The sequence below is a fragment of the Oncorhynchus mykiss genome, chromosome 3 (genome assembly GCF_057628025.1).
Source record: "Oncorhynchus mykiss isolate SJ-2025 chromosome 3, ASM5762802v1, whole genome shotgun sequence".
In the NCBI taxonomy this organism is placed as follows: domain Eukaryota; kingdom Metazoa; phylum Chordata; class Actinopteri; order Salmoniformes; family Salmonidae; genus Oncorhynchus; species Oncorhynchus mykiss.
The window spans coordinates 34,641,440-34,661,567 of NC_143024.1; the positions used below are offsets into that span (position 1 = coordinate 34,641,440).

A 20,128-nucleotide genomic window follows, 5' to 3' on the forward strand; every position below is an offset into this window, starting at 1 on the left:
ATGTCCCGTGCGAGAGAGGCGGGTTGAGGAGTGCAGAAGTTGTCATATGCTGAGGCAGTGAAGAAAGTAGAGGAATATGGGTCAAGGGGGAGGGATCCTGAGAGGAGTGGTGTGAGTAGTAGATCTGTACCAGTACAGAGGGATAGGCCAACAACTGATATATGTTTCAGTAAGATTGGATGTTTTGCATTTACAGCAATGGTTATCAACTGTATTGCATGTATGGAAAGTAAATCACAGAAAATGTAAGTTGTGGTGGCAGCTGCGGTGAGGTATTTGGGTGTGCGAGACTTGACATCAGAAGAGTTACAGGGTGTGTTAAGTGGTGGTGTCCCATCCTTTCAGGTTGTTGGCCTGAGGTAGAACTAAATATATTTAAATAGTGGAGTAGGGAGATTTTTGGGCGGAATGTACTTTTAGAAGGTAGGGTATTTGTTTATTTGTTTCAAGCAAAGTATAAGGGAGTTGTACTCCAGTCTAGTAGGTGGCGGTAATGCAACAATTATTGGATGCCAACCGCCGTTAAACTTCATCGAAGAAGAAGTCGAAAAGCTTTTCACATACTCAGATTCTACTGCACGAAGAGAGGGACAAACTACGGTCGTGTATCATGCTACTTTTTCACAACAAACATTCGGAAAAAGAAGTAGCTATGAATAGGGAATTGTTTTGAACATATTCAATTAATGTAGTTATTATTGATGAAAATGTACTTTGAGTTGTTGTGATTTGTCCTGGATAACGCAAAAAAAAATCGTGTCAACAATCTAGCCAACTTCATAGCCTCCCTCGACAGTCTGCACTACTACTGTAGCTAGCTAAATGTACTTTCCTGGTAGTGTTAAGCTTTCTTATGTAAAGACATTGGTTAAGATATCTAGCTAGCTATTAATAAAGTATTATCTAGCTAACTAGCAACTCACCAGAAGACATCCCAAAGATTCGTATGAGATAAATCTTCACTCCTTCGCAAGATGTTTGCAGAGCTCAACAGTATTCTCAATACTAGTCCTGACAGCTTCAAGCCGGTAACCCTAACCTCACCTCTAACCGTAACCAATTTAAACCCCTATGCCTAATCCTAACCTTTGTTTATTTATGTGTGTTTTTTTTACAGGGAGAGTTTATTTTAGTGTCTGACAAACATACAGACGCGTCCTTCCTCATTCACCATTTCCTCTCCTTTTATTTACGAGGTGAGGATTTATGTGAGTGGACTGATGTCTAGTTGACTGATACTTGTCTGTAACACCATGCCCTCTATTGATGTTGACTGTAGTGTTAGGTGAAAAGACAATAATAGAGGGAACAAATGGGGCCAAGTTGTGTGCTATGATGCACTCTCATAAGTGGTCAAAAATAAAATCTGTTGAGGCCAGACGTGCTCAGAATTTTTTTGTGTGATTTACAGCGGGCTGTAAGGTGTGTTTCCTGGGTCTTGTGCAGTCCTTCAGTCACTACAGTGCAATCAGTCAACGGTTGGTGAGTAAACTTTTCCCCAGACCCTCTTATACATACTGTGCAAGTAAATGTGTCTTTACAGTTGTGTATGATTTGCTGTTGCTTGGTGGAGATGTATTAACTACATTGTGTATGGGTTCTTTCATTATGTTCCATGTTAATCAGGGTGTGAGTTTGACCCAGGCAAGGGAGAAAGGGCAGCTGGTGTTCCTAGAGGGACTAAAGGAATCCTTGGGGGTACTGCTTCAGGGGGAGGCCAGCAAAGGAACCCGGACAATGGACTTCCTCAGGTACCACCTGTCTGTAGTGTTGACTTCGATTAAGCCTACTCCTGGACTAAAAAGCATGTTCATTCAGTGCAGAAGTTCCATTGAAAGTGCTGTTTGGTCCTACAATATCATAGACTTTATCTAGTTCTGGTAATCCAATATGTATTGTTTGACACACTCATACACCTTTTTTTGTGATGTAATCGAAGCAGGTAATGATAGTATGAATCTGAAAATCTCTTCCTGCTTCATTTATCTCCCCCTCTATGTCCCCTTTCTTTCTTTGTCTCTCATCCTTCGCCCCCTCAATCTTTCTCCCTGTCTCTCTGTTCCCTTCCACCTCTCCACAGAGATCCCAGTTCCGGCCTGCGGGGTCTATATGACTTTGTGCGAGACAATGTAAGGGGGGCAGTGGGTGGAGCTGAGGAGTGGGGTCCCCCTGTGCTCCTGGTGGATGACCTCAGTGTGGTCCTGAGTCTGGGGGTCAGTGTTGGGGCGGCGCTGGACTTCAGTCATTACTGCAGAGCCACTGTCTGCTCCGAGCTGCAGGTCAGATAATACAGTATATCACATTTTACATTTACATTTGAGTCATTTAGCGGACGCTCTTATCCAGAGCAACATAGTTAGTGCATTTATCTTAAGAGTAAGTACATTTTCCTCAAAGTAGAAAGGGTGGGGGGCTGTGGGATGATTTAAGATACTCTTTGAAGAGGTAGGGTTTTAGATGTTTTCAGAAGATGGGAAGGGTCTCTGCTGTCCTAGCTCTAGGGGGAAGCTGGTTCCACCATTGGGGTACCAGGACAGAGAAGAGCTTGGACTGGGCTGAGTGGGAGTTGCTCTCCCATAGGGGTGAGAGGGCCAAGAGACCAGAGGAGGCAGAACGGAGTGCTCGGGTTGGGGTGTAGGGTTTGAGCATAGCCTGAAAGTAGAGATGGGCAGTTCTTCTTGCTGCTCCGTAGGCAAGTACAATCATTTTGTAGTGGATGCGAGCTTCGGCTGGAAGCTAGTGGAGTGTTCGGATGAGCGGTGTGACATGGGAGGTGCACGCTATCACAAGCTCGCTGTCTCTCCATTGTCTGACTGTTAAAATAATCACACACAACAATCACACACATTCCTCTATCTACTATCCCTTTCCCTATTGATCTGCAGGGCAGCATGGTGATGTTGGTGCGATGTGAGGCAGAAGAAGAAGAGGAGAGTGATGATGAAGGCTCAGAGCGGCTCCTGAGGGGCCTTATACACCAGTGCAGCCTCACACTCCAAGTACAGGGTCTTCCCACCGGCTACTGCAGGGACATCCACGGACAAGTCAGATGGATTACATGATTTGTGTGTGTGTGAGAGTGGAAAAAAAGAGCGAAAGAGATTGCATGTTATATGCAGTAGAAAACTGTTAAACGCATTAAGCTGAACCGTACTGTGTGTGTGTGTGTTTCAGGTGGAAGTGTGCTGGCGAGGACAATGTGACAGGCAGCAGGCCCAGAAGAAACTCTTCCAGTACAAGGTCCATGACAAGGGGGCTTCCTTTTTCGCCAGGGGGATGTCCAGTGCAGTCCTTTGAGCCCTCAATGGATCCCTTCTGCCTCCCTTCCCAGTGTTGATCCCCATTCCCTCACCTCTCAGTCACATGGCTCTCTGGGCTCAACCATAGAGAATGATAGAGACCAAAAGGCTATATTAGCATGGGCAGCTATTGTACCTCCGCCATTTTAAAGTAGTCAACCTCATGGAACTTCCAACTTCATTGGCTGATCCCTCCTGGTGACTGTTGGAATCATGTCCAACTGGGTCATCAGAAGGGATCAGTCAATTGTGAAGAAGAAAATGGACTACTTCAAAATGGAGATGCCTTAATGGAGCTGCCTATGCTGTCATATATGTAATGGCACAGCTACAAAGATGGTAATGATCATGAAACAGGTCGGGATCAGTTTTGAACTGGAGATGTGGTATTGAATTGAACATTGGATTTCCGCTTTAAAACCAACCCAGCACATGCATTGCAAAGCTGACATAGGAAGCCTGGGTGAATAGGTAATTTCTCAAGCCACATGTGAACTGACCTGACTAGGTTGCACTTGTGTTATACAAAACAATAAACGGCACATTTAAGACCAGTGTAAGAGTTTTTTTGTGCGTTGTTGGTCATGAAAGTAAAATACTGTGTGGTTTACAGTGGTAAAACACGTTTTCAATAATATCCAGCGCGTGTCGCTATATCCTCATGCTTTCCTGTCTTGGGTGAAGTAAAGGGTGAGAGGTCGACAATTCACGCTGCTGATGAAAATACACAGTGGTGACATGGTTCTGTTGATGCAGTCAGTTTTTTTCCAGTTAAGTTACTATAATAAGGAGGTTAAGACCGTACACGAATAGCTCCTGGATAGCAGGACCAGCACTCGACGAAGACACGAGAAAGTTATTCAGCCAGGCAAGTCAAGTGTAACGTAGTAGTTAGTAGCTAGTTAACTTTGGTGTGTGTTAACTTCGGTAGCTAATTGACTCGATTAGCCAGCAAAGCGGCCCATAATAATATTTAAACTAGCTAACGAGGTTAGACGGGTAGAACCTAGATTGAATATATATTTTTTTCGATCTAGGGTAGAACTTAACTGTGTTTGGCGGGGGGATGAACGCGGGACTCGCGATTAGGTGTTTTTTGGTAGCTAACGTTATAGCCAGCGAAGTTCGCTTAACTAATAGCTATAAACAGACGATGTCACTGGCATTACTCGGCAAATCGCTAGCTAATGTGATTATCTAATTGCTAGCTGCCTGCCATACTATCAGCGTAAGGTCAACAACCCTGCCTTGCTGTCATGGATACGTTGCTGGTGTTGGTTGGCATCATTCAGCAAAGTGTTAAGGATTTACCATATCTGCTAACAGAAGCTAGCTAACGACGTAACGCTTGATTCAAGCGTTGAAGCTGATTTTACAACGTTCCATATTGCAGAATTGTGGATTACCATTGTTTTTGGCAATTCAGTTGTACATGGTAATACGAAGGAAGTAAATATTGGCTAGGTAGTGGCATTCAAATTAAGTTGCCCTGCATTCGCTAACGTTAACAAGCTAAGTAGCACCTGTTAAAGCTAACGCTACTGGTGACTCGTTTGACAGCGCGCCCTCGGGAGGCCTGTAAAGTTTGTTCTCATGGAAGAAAACTAACACCAATTATTCACCCATCGAATTAATTACCATTAATCTAAGCATTGGGAAAACTTTCACACAATTGATTTGAATGAGATCACGTGCAGGGATTATTTATTGTGTTGCATCACCACCCTCACCTACTGTGTTCACAGACGAGGGTGACAGTGTTTCTGAATTATGTTTTAGCAGTAGTACTAACTGTAATTGGTACCAAATTGTGAAATTAAAATGTTAATTTTTTTTCTGTCTGGGGAATTTATATTGTTACAAAGCTGCGCCACACCAGTTGGTTAACGTTGACCAAATGCAATTTGATTGGTAACTGTGTATTTGGACCTTTGTCACTAAAATTGCTTTGACATTTGAAAACGGTCTGTTTTGTAGGCCTGGCCCAAACTTGTGTACTCTGTCACCTCTGGCTGCATCGCAAATGGCCTAAAACATACTGTTGAGGTGCGAACTTGTTAAGCACATTTGTATTCCTGAACTTATTTAGGCTTGCCATAACAGTGTTTGAGTACTTATTGACTCAAGACATTTCAGCATTTAAAAAAAAAAAAAAAAAAAAACATTTATAAAAATGTCAAAAAACACAATTCCACTTTGACATTATGGAGTATTGTGTAAGAAAAACATATTTCTCTCCAACTTTGTGCACACATTTGTTTACATTCCTGTTAGTGAGCATGTTTTTCTTTGCTAAAATAATCCACCCACCTGACTGGTGTGGCATATCAATAAGATGATTAAACAGCATGATCATTACACAGGTGCACATTGTGCTGGGGACAAAAGGCCACTCTAAAATGTGCAAGTTTTGTCACACCATACAATGCCAAAGATGTCTTAAGTTGAGGGAGTGTTTAATTGGCATCCTGACTGCAGGAATGTCCATCAGAGCTGTTGCCAGAACATTTTATTTGAATTTCTCTGCCGTAAGCACAATAAGTTCTGTTTTAGAGAATTTGTGAGTATGTCCAACCGGCTTCAACCGCAGATGGCGTCGTGTGGGCGAGCAGTTTGCTGACGTTAACATTGTGAACAGAGTGCCCCATGGTGGCGATGGGGTTATGGTATGGGCAGGCAAGTTACGGACAACAAATACAATTACATTTTATCGATGGCGATTTGAATGCACAGAGATCCTGTGACGATCCTGAGGCCAATTGTCGTGCCATTCATCCACTGCCATCACCTCATGTTTCAGCATAATAATATACCTCCTGCCCCCTGTCGCAAGGATCTGTCATCAATTCCTGGAAGCTGAAAATGTCCCAGTTCTTCTATGACCTGCATACTTACCAGACATGTCACCTGTTGAGCATGTTTGGGATGCTCTAGATCAAGGTGTACGACCGCTTGTTCCAGTTCCTACCAATATCCAGCAACTTCACACAGCCATTGAAGAGGAGTGGGACAACATTCCACAATCAATAGCCTGATCAACTCTATGCGACAGAGATGTCTTGCTGCATGAGGCAAATGGTGGTCACACCAGATACTGACCAGTTTTCTGATCCACACCCTACTACCTTTTTTTTAAGGGTACACTATATATACAAAAGTATGTGGACACCCCTTTAAATTAGTGGATTTTGCTAATTCAGCCACAACTGTTTGGTGAAGGAGGAATAATGGTCTGGAGCTGTTTTTCATGGTTTGGGCTAGGCTCCTTAGTTCCAGTAAAGGGAAATATTAACCCTACAGCATACAATGATGTTCTAAATGATTCTGTGCTTCCAACTTTGTGGCAACAGCTTGGGGAAGGCCCTTTCCTGTTTCAGCATCACAATGCCCCTGGGCACAAAGCGAGGTCCATACATAAATAGTTTGTAGAGATTGGTGTGGAGGAACTTGACTGGCCTGCACAGAGCCCTGACCTCAACCCCATCAAACACATTTTGGATGAATTGGAACGCAGACTCTGAGCCAGACCTAATTGCCCAACATCAGTGCCCAACCTCACTAATGCTCCTGTGGCTGAATGGAAGCAAGTCCACACAGCAATGTTCCAACATCTAATGGAAAGCCTTCCCAGAAGAGTGGAGGCTGTTATAGCAGCAAAGGGGGGACCAACTCCATATTAATGCCCTTGATTTTGGATGAGATGTTTGACGAGCAGGTGCCCACATACTTTGGTCATGTAGTGTTTCTGTGACCAACAGATGCATATCCGTATTCCCAGTTGTGAAATTCATAGATTAGGGTCTAATCATTTTATTTAAATGAACTGTTTTCTTTATATGAACTATAACTTGGTAAAATTGTTGAATTTGTTGTATGTTGCATTTTATATTTTTTTGTGTGTGTGTGTGTGTGTGTGTGTGTGTGTGTGTGTGTGTGTGTGTATGTATGTGTATATATATATATATATATATGCATACATACACAGTATTAGGCAAAGTTTGGACACACCTACTCATTCAAGGGTTTTTCTTAATTCTTACTATTTTCTACATTGTATAATAATAGTGAAGACATCCAAACTAGGAAAAAACACATGTAATCATGTAGTAACCAAAGAAGTGTTAAACAAATCAAAATATATTTTATATTTGAGATTCTTCAAAGTAGCCACCCTTTGCCTTTGACAGCTTTGCATACTCTTGGTATTCTCTCAACCAGCTTCATGAGGTAATCACCTGGAATGCATTTCAATTAACAGGTGTGCCTTGTTAAATTGTGGAATTTCTGAACTTCTTAATGTGTTTGAGCCAATCTGTTGTCTTGTGACAAGGTATGGTATACTGAAGATAGCCCTATATGGTAAAATACCAAGTCCATCTTGTGGCAAGAACAACTCAAATAAGCAAAGGGAAATGACAGGCCATCATTACTTTAAGACATGAAGGTCAGTCTATCTGGAAAAGTGCAGTTGCAAAAACAATCAAGTTCTATGATGAAACTGGCTCTGTTTCAGGAAAGGAAGACCCAGAGTTATCATTGCTGCAAAGGATAAGTTCAGTTGAGTAACCAGCCTCAGAAATTGCAGCCCAAATATATGCTTCAAAGTTCAAGCAACAGACACATCTCAACATCAACTGTTCAGAGGAGACTGCGTGAATCAGGCCTTCATGGTCGAATTGCTGCAAAGAAACCACTACTAAAGGACACCAATAATAAGAAGAGACTTGCACGAGCAATGGACATTATACCGGTGGAAATCTGTCCTTTGGTCTGATGAGTCCAAATTTGAGATGTTTGGTTCCAACCGCCGTGTCTTTGTGAGATAGAGTAGGTGAATGGATGATCTCCACATGTCTGGTTCCAACTGTGAAGCATGGAGGTGTGATGGTGTAGGGGTGCTTTGCTGTTAGTGATTTTATTTACAGTCGTGGCCAAAAGTTTTGAGAATGACACAAATATGAATTTTCACAAAGTTTGCTGCTCCGGTGTCTTTAGATATTTTTGTCAGATATTACTATGGAATACTGAAGTATCATTACAAGCATTTCATAAGGCTTTTATTGACAATTACATGAAGTTGATGCAAAGAGTCAATATTTGCAATGTTGACCCTTCTTTTTCAAAACCTCTGCAATCCGCCCTGGCATACTGTCAATTAACTTTTGGGCCACATCCTGACGGATGGCAGCCCATTCTTGCATAATCAATGCGTGGAGTTTGTCAGAATTTGTGGGTTTTTGTTTGTCCACCCGCCTCTTGAGGATTGACCACAAGTTCTCAATGGGATTAAGGTCTAGGGAGGTTCCTGGCCATGGACCCAAAATATTGATGTTTTGTTACCCGAGCCACTTAGTTATCACTTTTGCCTTATGGCAAGGTGCTTCATCATGCTGGAAAAGGTATTGTTCGTCACCAAACTGTTCCTGGATGGTTGGGAGAAGTTGCTCTCGGAGGATGTGTTGGTACCATTCTTTATTCATGGCTGTGTTCTTAGGCAAAATTGTGAGTGAGCCCACTCCCTTGGCTGAGAAGCAACCCCACACATGAATGGTCTCAGGATGCTTCACTGTTGGCATGACACAGGACTGATGGTAGCGCTCACCTCTTCTTCTCCGGACAAGCTTTTTTCCGGATGCCCCAAACAATCGCAAAGGGGATTCATCAGAGAAAATTACTTTACCCCAGTCCTCAGCAGTCCAATCCCTGTACCTTTTGCAGAATATCAGTCTGTCCCTGATGTTTTTCCTGGAGAGAAGTTGCTTCTTTGCTGCCCTTCTTGACACCAGGCCATCCTCCAAAAGTCTTCGCCTCACTGTGCGTGCAGATGCACTCACACCTGCCTGCTGCCATTCCTGAGCAAGCTCTGTACTGGTGGTGCCCCGATCCAGCAGCTGAATAAACTTTGGGAGACGGTCCTGGTGCTTGCTGGACTTTCTTGGGCGCCCTGAAGCCTTCTTCACAACAATTGAACCGTTTTCCTTGAAGTTTTTGATGATCCGATAAATGATTGATTTAGGTGCAATCTAACTGCAGCAATATCCTTGCCTGTGAAGCCCTTTTTGTGCAAAGCAATGATGACTGCACGTGTTGCCTTGCAGGTAACCATGGTTGACAGAGGAAGAACAATGATTCCAAGCACCACCCTTCTTTTGAAGCTTCCAGTCTGTTATTCAAACTCAATCAGCATGACAGAGTGATCTCCAGCCTTGTCCTCGTCAACACTCACACCTGTGTTAATAACAGAATCACTGACATGATGTCAGCTGGTCCTTTTGTGGCAGGGCTGAAATGCAGTGGAAATGTTTTTTGGGGACTCAGTTAATTTGCATGGCAAAGACGGACTTTGCAATTAATCTGATCACTCTTCATAACATTCTGGAGTTTTTGCAAAAAATAAATGTTGCTTATAAAATGACCTGCTGGACAAAAAAAAGTCAAATATCGACTTATTGACATTTTGTACACTTTCACATTTTCAGACACACTTCTCCCATTCATTCACCTACTGTATGTTTCATGCATGTTTATAACACACAGATCCACACATTCCCATTGTATACAGTTTTCTTTAAAAAAAAGCAGATATTTTATTCAACTCAGTATGTGAATGTTAAGGAGTTTTGTTTTTTTGCGCAATACACTACGTAGGCCCACTGATTTTCCATTTAAATATTCATTGTGTCTCATCACTAAAGCCTTTATGACGGGTCGCTCAACGTTTTCATTGTAGTTTTTGGACCGGGTTTTTGCCATTTTCAATGATATAATAGTGGTTACTGATTGACTGGGCCAGTTTGCTCCCTGTGTGTTTGTAAATTGGTGGCTGTAAATGAGTTGTGTCGCAATAAAGCCTGCAGGCATTAGTCCCAGCTGACATTGACTCAATAATGGTCTGTACAGTTATGGGGCATTAGAGTTGAGGAGCAAGTACTCGGTTCACTATGGGAGAAGTGAGCTGAAATACCATCTTGCTGCTTCTCAATGCAGCCTAAAGTCTCTGCATTTATGGTGCTACTTGCCAGGAGTCTTAGCTTTTTTATGTTGGGTTTTAAGACCCCTTACACAGGTGTGGATCATGGCAATGGACTGTATAGGATCCAGTGATGCCTTCAAACTGGGGATTTTAGGAAGCATCGTTAGGAGGTAAGCATTTATTTGGTTTACTTCAGGCACACTCTTTTTCCGAGCAGCATATGATGAAATCTTAAATCTTAAATCTTAAGCCTAGTCTTGTGTAACTCTGTTACCAATTCCTCCATGAGCTAGCAAACATGTTTCTGAGAGAAGTGTGTCTGCACATTTGTTGGAAAATGTAGTCTACCAGTACGCACCATTTCACTTCTATTCATCTTATTTTCATTTCCTGGGAACTTGCAACTAGAAAAACATGTCTACAGTCCACACAGGCTACTATGTAAAGAAGAGGTTTATGGTTTCGAGAGGCATTTTTGTCCCTGATGTTCTCTCACATGTGCTTTTGGAACATAATGACATGCTCTGTTTTGTCAGAAGCTGTATTGTTTGCTGTATGAGTGGTTAAGCAGGTAGGCCTACTGAAGGTGAACTGCTGCCCCCTCCCTGAGCTGGGCTACTGGAATCCACAGTGGCACATGTCTCAAGACTTGGCATCATAAAGTCTCTGTGGTATTGCTGGCTGGGTCCAGTCGTTTTTTTTGTCTTAAAATGCCTCATAGTCTGAGGTATGCACTGACTCACTATCATGTGCAGACTGCGTTGACTGCCTGCCTGATGTGTGTACAGATTGTTACCTGTTAAGTCTCCCTCACCCGTGTAGCTGCAGGATGGAGAGACTAGGGGAAAAGAGGTAGAGAGGGTGGGGGCGTAGACCTGCGAGCGTCGTCGTGGCGTTTCCTATCCCGGATTAACTCACTGACGGAGATGATGTTGAGCACCTGCCAACTCAGGCCTCGCTTTCCTGCACCACAACACCAGGGAAGGACCGAGGAGATGGACGCACAGGGCATGATGGGACCTACAAGCTAGATATCAGGTCAATATGTAGAGCAAAGTAGAAATGGGGTGAGTCAAGGCACTCGAGGTCTCTGATTAAATTCAACCCTCGGTTTCTCTCTACCCATTGTGTTGGTATGTGTGTTGTGCTGCCTGCTGTGTTTACTGTATATAGAGTATTTATAGTGGAAGATCAAGCCGCTCCAGAGGTAGGCTAAATTCCCCCAGGAATGTTTCCAGAGTTCTCAGGGGGTAGAGCTGAGCCAGTCAATCACACTTTGGCTGTGGTGCCTGAAATAGGACTCTGTTATTTAAAGCCAAGGATCTCCGTGAAACCTTTTAAAATCTGGTGCTTTTGGGGGACAAAGGCCAAACAGGCATGAGAGGCAGCCAAGCTTCCCTCTGAACAGGTACTGGGACAGAAATGCACTTTTTCCAATATCTATGGTGTTTCTGATGGGACAGGGAGTTAAAGGGCTTCTCTTTGGTTTCTGCAGTGTGTGGCCATACAGGGGTTTGAGGTGTTTTGTGTAATAAATTGGTAATAAGGCAGACCCATCCAAAGCAACATGAACACGGGCTACGTTCAGCAGCAGCTGATTATGTGATGAGTATCCTCCAGGGTTGCGGCCAATTCAAATTGAGAAAGTAAAATGGAATTCCAATTCAATAATAGAAAAAAATACCTATGTTCATTGCTTTAATTCAAAGCTTTTCCATTCATTAATTTTAAATTCAAATCAATTCCTGAATTGACTGCATTCAATTTGAACCCCAACCCAGGTATCCTCTGAGTTTGTTTTAACCCACACCTCTTGTCTCTGTGGTTCCCTAGGTCCCTGGATGCCCCGCGGCGCTCGGTCCTCGCCCACCCGCGCACGGCGCCCCCCGATGGCCGGCAGCTGACCCCGCCCCCCAGGATGACGGTGAGAGAGCGGCTGCGGGAGAAGATCTCGGCGGCGTTCTACCGCCACGGGCTGCTGTGCGCATCCTATCCGGTGCCCATCATCCTCTTCACCTCCGCCAGTATCCTCGCCTGCTGGTACGTCTGAGGAAGGGATGTGTGTATGGGGAGGGATGTTCTGGGGATGGGCTTTCTGGGGATGGGCATCATCAAGAGATGATGTGAGTTCTTGTACTGCTTTCTCTGAACACGTTCATTTTTGCTTTAAGGCAAGTTGTGAAAGGATTGAATCAATTTTTTTATCAACATGGGCAGAGGTGAGATGGTAGGTCAGGAGAAGAGAAGTGGATGGATGAAAGTAAACAACAGAGCTGGGAGAAAAAAGAGCAGACCCTGCAAAACCCAGTCAACTAAATGAAACGGCCGTAGCCATACACATAAATCAGCACTCGGGAACAGAACACACACTTTTCCACCTCAGAGTTCCACATTAGAGGTCAACCCTGTCACAGATGAGAAGTCAGGACAGGATGGAACGAATATGGTACAGCATGGAACCGTGGAGGCAGCAGTGCAGTGCCAAAAGCACGGCTGGCTGACGGCTGCACTGAGTGCAGGGAATTAAGGGGGTGGGATCAGAGTTAAAAAGAGAGACACAGCAGAGGGCTGTGAGAAAGTGACCCCTGGAGAATAGGCCTATCTGTGTGTTCCTGGCCCTCCATCTGCCTCCCAGGAGGTGGGGGCTCCTGCTGCAAAACAAAAGCCCTTTGTGGCAGTACAGTGACCTTAGAGAGGGAGGGAGAGCGAGAGGGAGAGAGGGTGTAGTGTCCTCAAAAAAAAAATCTGTATCCCGTGGCCCCGGGCCTAACAGGCTGCCAAAGAACCAGGATGAAAGAGTGTTAAAGCACTTACTGAGCAACACTGTCAGTCACGTCACTATTAAAAAAACACAAGCATTTTGCTACACCCGCAAAAACATCTGCTAAATATGTTTGTGACCAATAAGATTATATTTATTGTACTATACTTTGGAACTATGCAAGCTGCACATATTGATGTGTTGCAGGTCAGGATACTGAGTCAGTGTTTAGTGTGTAGAACACCCAGAAACGTTTCAGTGTGTTCAGTCCTCCCATGAAAATCAATTTCCCAATGACCTGTTGGAAACTTCAGGAGGTTTGAAATGCTTTTGCTCATCTTTGGAGGTGGGCTACAACTTCTCAGCAATAGAGCTAGGCCTATACCCTTCTCAGTGGGGTAATAAAAGAACACAATTGTAGATTTCCACTCACAAGGTCCGGATATTTCTAGAACTAGGTGGCACAGAGATTTTAACTGGCTATGGTTGGCATCATCCAAATGTGTACCTACCTTCATCCCTTTGCTACAGTATTGCCAGGCTGTCATCATCATTTCCTGTCGTGGTAAAGTGTACCCAATGGCCTGACAGAGACAGACAAATGCAGCACTGTCACTCTGGCTGAATTTTGGAGGTGCCCTTGAACGTAATGGGCTTGTTGGTTTTCTTTGTGTGTGTGTGTGTGTGTGTGTTTTCACATTTAAAATGAGTTTGTTTGCAGGGCAAACGGGCCCTAGAAAGTGGGCCTTGAGTGAAGATGATGACAAACTGGGATGAAAGGTTGTAGTTACCTACTCATGCATTAGGGTGGAATTAGTGGGCATTAGTTAGACTCATATTTTAAAAACACACCAGCAGTGGCTTCTTCTTTTTTCTCTCTTACAGACATTCTCACACTCAGGGATGCTTATATACACATACATGTGTTATTATACTGAACAACAATATAAATGCAACATGTAAAGTGTTGGTTTCATGGGCTAAAATAAAAGATTGCAGAAATTATGTGCACAAATTTGTTTCCATCCCTGTTAGTGAGCATTTCACCTTTGCCAAGATAATCCATCCACCTAACAGGTGTGGCATATCAATAAGCTAATTAGACAGCATGCTCATTACACAGGTGCACCTTGTGCTGGGGACAATAAAAAGCCACTCTAAAATGTGCAGTTTTTTCACACAACACAATACCACAGATGTATTAAGTTTCGAGGGAGTGTGCAATTGGCCCACATTCTGCTTCTTCACATGTGGGATCGTCTGAGACCAGCCATCCAGACAGCTGATGAAACTGTGGGTTTGCAGAACCAAAGAATTTCTGCACAAACTGTCAGAAACCGTCTCAGGGAAGCTCATATGCGTGCTCGTCATCCTCACCAGGGTCTTGACCTGACTGCAGTTTAGACAACTTCAGCGGTTTAACCAACTTCAGTTGGCAAATGCTCACATTAGATATCCACTGGCATCCTGGAGAAGTGTGTGGTCTTCACGGATGAATCCTGGTTTCAACTGTACCAGCAGATGGCGTCGTGTTTGCGAGCGGTTTGCTATTGTGAACATGGTGGCAGTGGGGTTATGGTATAGGCAGGCATAAGCTGCGGACAATGAACACAATCGCATTTTATCGATGGCGATTTCAAAGCACAGAGATCCTGAGGCCCATTGTCGTGCCATTCATCCGCTGCAATCACCTCATGTTTCAGTATGATAATGCACAGCCCCATGTCGCAAGGATCTGTACACAATTCCTAGAAGCTGAAAATGTCCCAGTTCTTCCATGGCCTGCATACTCTCCAGACATGTCACCCATAGAGCATGTTTGGGATGCTCTGGAACGATGTGTACGGGAGCTTGTACCAGTTCCCGCCAATATCCAGCAACTTCGCAATAGCCTGATCAACTCTATGCTAAGATGTCGTGCTACATGAGGCAAATAATGGTCACACCAGATACTGACTGGTTTTCTGATCCACGCCCCTACCATTTCTTTTAAGGTATCTGTGACCAACTGATGCATATATGTATTCCCAGTCATGTGAAATCCATAGATTAGGGCCTGAATTTATTTCAATTGACTGATTTCCTTATATGAACTGTAACTCAGTACAATCTTTGAAATTGTTCCATATTGCAGTTTTATGTTTTTGTTCAGTGTACATATATTTAACTGTACGGCAATGATCATTTTGGTAGAGGGTGTATATTTTAGTGCTGTGATAAGATTTCGCAATACTCAGGCCTGTAACTAATATTCAGACCCAACTGTCACTTATTCTCCAATCCCATGTTCTCCCATGTCGACGCTCTCTCCCCCCTCTCTCAGTTACCCCCTGCTGCGGCTGCCTCTGCCGGGAACCGGGCCGGTGGAATTCACCACACGGGTCCGAGATTACACCGTTCCTTCCCATGAGCCCCAGGGAGACCTCGGCGAGCAGCCTGACTGGGTAAGACTCATGGTTAAAAGATTACCCCACTTACAGTACCTACATGGCTCGACTGTTGACATGGTACATTTGTAACATCATAATCTTTCAAAATTAAACTAACACCACCAAGTACCATTTGCATTGAATTCTTTGAAATACCAACTGAAAAAGGGACTGTAAAATAACTAACTCATTCGCTTCTCTGACATGTTTTTCAAAACCCTCTATTGCTCTGTTCCTCCAGTATCGGGGTCCTCCGGTGGCCTACATCCAGCCGGTCCTGGTGAAGGCAGCTGTGTCTCCCTGGGACAGTACGCTGGTCCCTGTGGACGTGTTCCGCTCCCCACTGGGCCGCGTATTTAGCCTGCTGGAGGAGATCCGCAACCATGTACACGACGACGGGTATGGGAAACTACACACGCACATCCAATGTCTCTCCCCCACCTTTAGCTTGCTCTATCTTAAAATGCGCCTTGACTTGACCGGACTTACCTCTCATCTTTTTGCAGTTCTGGGATCAGGAGCTTGGAGGCGCTCTGCCTGCAGGTGACGGACCTGTTGCCGGGGTTACGGCGTATGCAGAGAGTGCTGCCGGAGCACGGTTGTCTGCTGGTCTCCCCCGGCAACTACTGGCAGAACCAGCGGGAGTTGTTTGACTCTGACCCCGACCTGCTGAAGACCGTCCACCAGCACGAACCCAAAGGACTGCACACCTCCGCCACACTGAGAGGTAGAGAGGGGAGGAAGGGAGGGAAGGGGTGAGGTAAATGGAGGGCAGAGCAAAGGAAGTATGAGCTAGTGCTCATTGAGCCCCAACCGGAGCGTGTGAGCAGAGCCGCTCATCACTAATGGAGCGGTGCTTGCACTCCATGTCCTTTCCTCTAAAAACCCGCTCCAAATTCGCTCCATTTATTAAAATCACAATTTAACCAACACCCATCTATTTTTGTGACTACCTGGACCTACAAATCAAATTGTATTTGTCACATGCGCCGAATACAACAGGTGACCTTACAGTGAAATGCTTACTTACAAGCCCTTAACCAACAATGCAGTTAAGAAAAATAAGTGTTAAAGTATTTGCTAGTGAAAAATAACAAATGATTGAAGAGCAACAATAAAATGACAGTAGCGAGGCTATATTTAACTTTTATTTAACTAGGCAAGTCAGTTAATTAAGAACATATTGTTATTTACATTGACGGCCTATATACAAGGAGTACCGGTACAGAGTCAATGTGCAGGGGCACAGGTTAGTCGAGGTAATATGGGTAATATTTACATGTAGGTAGAGGTAAAGTAACTATGCATAGATAATAAACAGAGAGTAACAGCAGCGTGGGGGTGGGGGGTTCAATGCAAATAGTCCGGATAGCCTTTTGACTTGGGGGTAGCAGCTGTTAAGAAGCCTTTTGGACCTAGACTCGGCACTCTGGTACCGTTTGCGGTGCAGTAGCTGAGAGAACAGTCTATGACTAAGGTGACTGGAGTCTTTGGCAATTTTTAGGGCCTTCCTCTGACACCACCTGGTATAGAGGTCCTGGATGGCAGGAAGCTTGGCCCCAGTGATGTACTGGGCCGTATGCACTACCCTCTGTAGTGCCTTGCGGTCGGAGGCCGAGCAGTTGCCATACCAGGCAGTGATGCAACTAGTCAGGATGCTCTCGTTGGCTGTAGAACTTTTTGAGGATCTGAGGACCCATGCCAACACGACTGTGTTGTTGTGTTTGGATAATGATAGTCATTTGTGATGTGGACACCAAGGAACTTGAATCTCTCAACCTGCTCCACGAGAGCCCGATCGATGAGAATGGGGACGTGCTCGGCCCTCCTTTTCCTGTAGTCCACAATCATCTTTGTCTTGATCACGTTGAGGGAGAGGTTGTTATCCTGGCACCACACGGCCAGGTCTCTGACCTCCTCCCTATAGGCTGTCTCATCGTTGGCGTCGGCAAACTTAATGGTGGTGTTGGAGTCGTGCTTGGCCATGTAGTCATGGGAGTACAGGAGGGGACTGAGCACGCATCCCTGAGGGGCCCTCATGTTGAGAATCAGCGTGGTGGATGTGTTGTTACCTACCCTTACCAGCTGGGGGCGGCCCATCAGGAAGTCCAGGATCCAGTTGCAGAGGGAGGTGTTTAGTCCCAGGGTCCTTAGCTTAGTGATGAGCTTTGAGGGCACTATGGTGTACCAATTGTTTTTTAAAGTATTGAAACCAAACCATATGGATTTGAATGAAAGGTGTTTGAATAAACATGTAAAGGTGAATGTAAGAAGCGAACATCATTTAAAATAGGCTACATGTCATATTAAACAGCATATAAACACTCTAAATAGGTCAGGAGCCAGACAGGGAGCCTAAGAATGAACAAAAATGAATTATTTAGGCTATTATTTCAATTATTTCAAGGCTATAGCTTATAAAGAAATACATGCATTTGTGAATGCGACACCAGGCTGGTAGGGACATAAAGCGCTCAGCATTTAAATAACATTTAGTTGTATTAAATCATTATAGTCTGTTAATTGTACACTTAGGCTGTGACTTACTTATAATTAAAAACAAATTAAATGAAAAAATGCCTTATTACTCTGTCTACAGTGCCTTTTAATAAATGTTTTGAATACACGCCCGTCTATGTCTTCGTGTGATGGTGCCTGGAGAGGTCAGCAGCAGAGAATTCCCTCTCCACGCTTGCAGAGCAACTGGGGATGCTAAACACCCTTTTGGCCACTCTTGCCAGCCTGAGCTGAGATGTTTTAAAAATGTTCTATAGGTAGGCCTAAAGGTTTTTAGGCAAAATAAACCAAGCAAAACGGAAAGCTCCTTGAAAGTGGGGATGTAACATTACCAGGCCTATTGGGCCAAAATATTTATGGACTGTTTTATAGATCTCTTTCAAGAGATCAGATTTTTTTTGTTTATAAATACTTTGCTACAATGACACACTTTAGTTATCTACAAACCTTGTTCCTTTCTTTCAGCATGTGCATGTAGTAAGTATACTATCATGCTTTCGGTAAACGTGTCAGATTCCACAATGATTCTGTGGTTGTAGACTCTACATCACCACACTCCCTCTCTTGCTTTCGGTCCTCATCTTTGTCAGTCACCTTTGTTTTGCACCTGTGTGTTTTATCAGTTTCTTTATAAAAATATTTAGTGAACTCCATAGCTATAGCTAAAGCATGGGCATATAGCAACACACAAGTAGACTACAAATGCATGCTGGGCTGGACATGCCCTGAGCTCCTGAAGTGAGCGCTACTTTTTTTGGAGTGGGCAAGATGGCCGACGCTCCAGCCTTTTGGAAATCTCACTCCGTGCTCCAGTCAAATTGGGCACGCTCCTCACTGCTCACATACACTGGCCCCAACTAGTGTCAGGCAGACTGGTAATGCTGATATTGTTCAATGCTAATTGTGTGTGTGTGTGTGTGTGTTAGACCTGCTGTTTGGCGTCCCGGTGAAACACACAGGGGTGAGTCTGTACAGCAGGAAGAGGGTGGTCACCTACACCATCACCATGGTCCTGGGCAGCTACGACGCCAGGTTCCTGTCTAGCCTGCGGGCGCGTCTCCGCCAGCTACACCCCTCGGTGAACTGCAGCCTACGCGAGGACCACATGGTGCACGTGCACTTCAAGGAGGAGATAGGCATGGCCGAGCTCATCCCTCTGGTCACCACCTACATCATACTGTTTGCCTACATCTACTTCTCCACACGTAAGTCTCTGACTGGAGTCTGGGTGCTACGGGGGCATCTCAATAGTCTAGAGGTTCACTTCATCTGCACTGATCTGAAAGAGTTGGCTTAGTTTCAATTAGTTAAAGATGCATCCTTCTTTCCATCCCTCCTTCCTTGAAGTAATGTGTCCCATTACTAAGGCCGGTGGGGGGAAATTGGTTTCAAATTAAATGCTGAAGTCGACTTTCTTGCTTTGGGGGCCCCTCGTTTTCTCTGGGATATTGTGCCCGGTTAAGCCCACAGAGCCAAGACCCAGATTAGTGTGTGTGTTTGACTGAGTCCTAGCCAAGACTGTTCCTGTCTAGTGCAGGGATAATCCCCTATACAGGAACACTAGACCACCATACGAATCTACCATGATAAGACTCACCAACAATATGCTGACACACACACACACACACACACACACACACACACACGTACGTGCAGTCTACTGTACACAAACCACATTTCAACTAAGAGCTGCATAAACTCTCATGCTCAGAGACATTCTTCTTTGTAGTGTGTGTAAACTCTGTCTATGTTAACTCTTTCCTCTCAGTGTGTGTAGCCTCTGTCTATGTTAACTCTTTCCTCTCAGTGTGTGTAGCCTCTGTCTATGTTAACTCTTTCCTCTCGGTGTGTGTAGCCTCTGTCTATGTTAACTCTTTCCTCTCAGTGTGTGTAGCCTCTGTCTATGTTAACTCTTTCCTCTCAGTGTGTGTAGCCTCTGTCTATGTTAACTCTTTCCTCTCAGTGTGTGTAGCCTCTGTCTATGTTAACTCTTTCCTCTCAGTGTGTGTAGCCTCTGTCTATGTTAACTCTTTCCTCTCAGTGTGTGTAGCCTCTGTCTATGTTAACTCTTTCCTCTCGGTGTGTGTAGCCTCTGTCTATGTTAACTCTTTCCTCTCGGTGTGTGTAGCCTCTGTCTATGTTAACTCTT

General features: G+C 44.3%; 2 protein-coding genes across 8 annotated transcripts in view; both read left to right on the plus strand.

Moving 5' to 3' along the window:
- The first annotated feature begins 521 nt into the window (after nt 1-521).
- Nucleotides 522-3,848, plus strand: elp6 (elongator acetyltransferase complex subunit 6). Of its 2 annotated transcripts, none has more exons than XM_021593832.3 (7): nt 522-1,028; nt 1,118-1,196; nt 1,412-1,482; nt 1,627-1,751; nt 2,081-2,279; nt 2,886-3,044; nt 3,175-3,848. In XM_021593832.3, the coding sequence occupies exons 1-7, from the start codon at nt 975-977 to the stop codon at nt 3,295-3,297; spliced, it is 810 nt and encodes a 269-aa protein (XP_021449507.3). In that variant the 5' UTR covers nt 522-974; the 3' UTR covers nt 3,298-3,848. The 2 variants fall into 2 exon arrangements, with proteins under 2 accessions (XP_021449507.3, XP_090085149.1); XM_090229023.1 differs by having other exon boundaries at nt 532-1,028; nt 2,886-3,067.
- Nucleotides 3,849-3,932: 84 nt separating this feature from the next.
- The window catches only part of LOC110514448 (sterol regulatory element-binding protein cleavage-activating protein), a 31,333-nt gene continuing 15,137 nt past the window's right edge, over nt 3,933-20,128 (plus strand). For 2 of the 6 annotated variants that reach the window (XM_021593838.3, XM_090229021.1), the window contains exons 1-6: nt 3,933-4,167; nt 12,106-12,312; nt 15,357-15,477; nt 15,704-15,861; nt 15,969-16,189; nt 18,906-19,184. In XM_021593838.3, the coding sequence (XP_021449513.2) occupies nt 12,191-12,312; nt 15,357-15,477; nt 15,704-15,861; nt 15,969-16,189; nt 18,906-19,184 (901 nt within the window). In that variant the 5' untranslated portion in view covers nt 3,933-4,167; nt 12,106-12,190. Of the gene's footprint in view, nt 4,168-10,124; nt 11,340-12,105; nt 12,313-15,356; nt 15,478-15,703; nt 15,862-15,968; nt 16,190-18,905; nt 19,185-20,128 lie in introns of those variants that run through there. The other 4 variants (XM_021593837.3, XM_090229018.1, XM_090229019.1 and 1 more) reach the window with 3 other exon arrangements.

Coding starts and splice junctions, on each gene's coding strand:
- elp6 (XM_021593832.3), top strand. CDS start 975: ATGTTTGCAGAGCTCAACAGTATTCTCAATACTAGTCCTGACAGCTTC. Junction 1,752..2,080: donor CGGACAATGGACTTCCTCAG/GTACCACCTGTC, acceptor ACCTCTCCACAG/AGATCCCAGTTCCGGCCTGC. Junction 2,280..2,885: donor CTGTCTGCTCCGAGCTGCAG/GTCAGATAATAC, acceptor ATTGATCTGCAG/GGCAGCATGGTGATGTTGGT.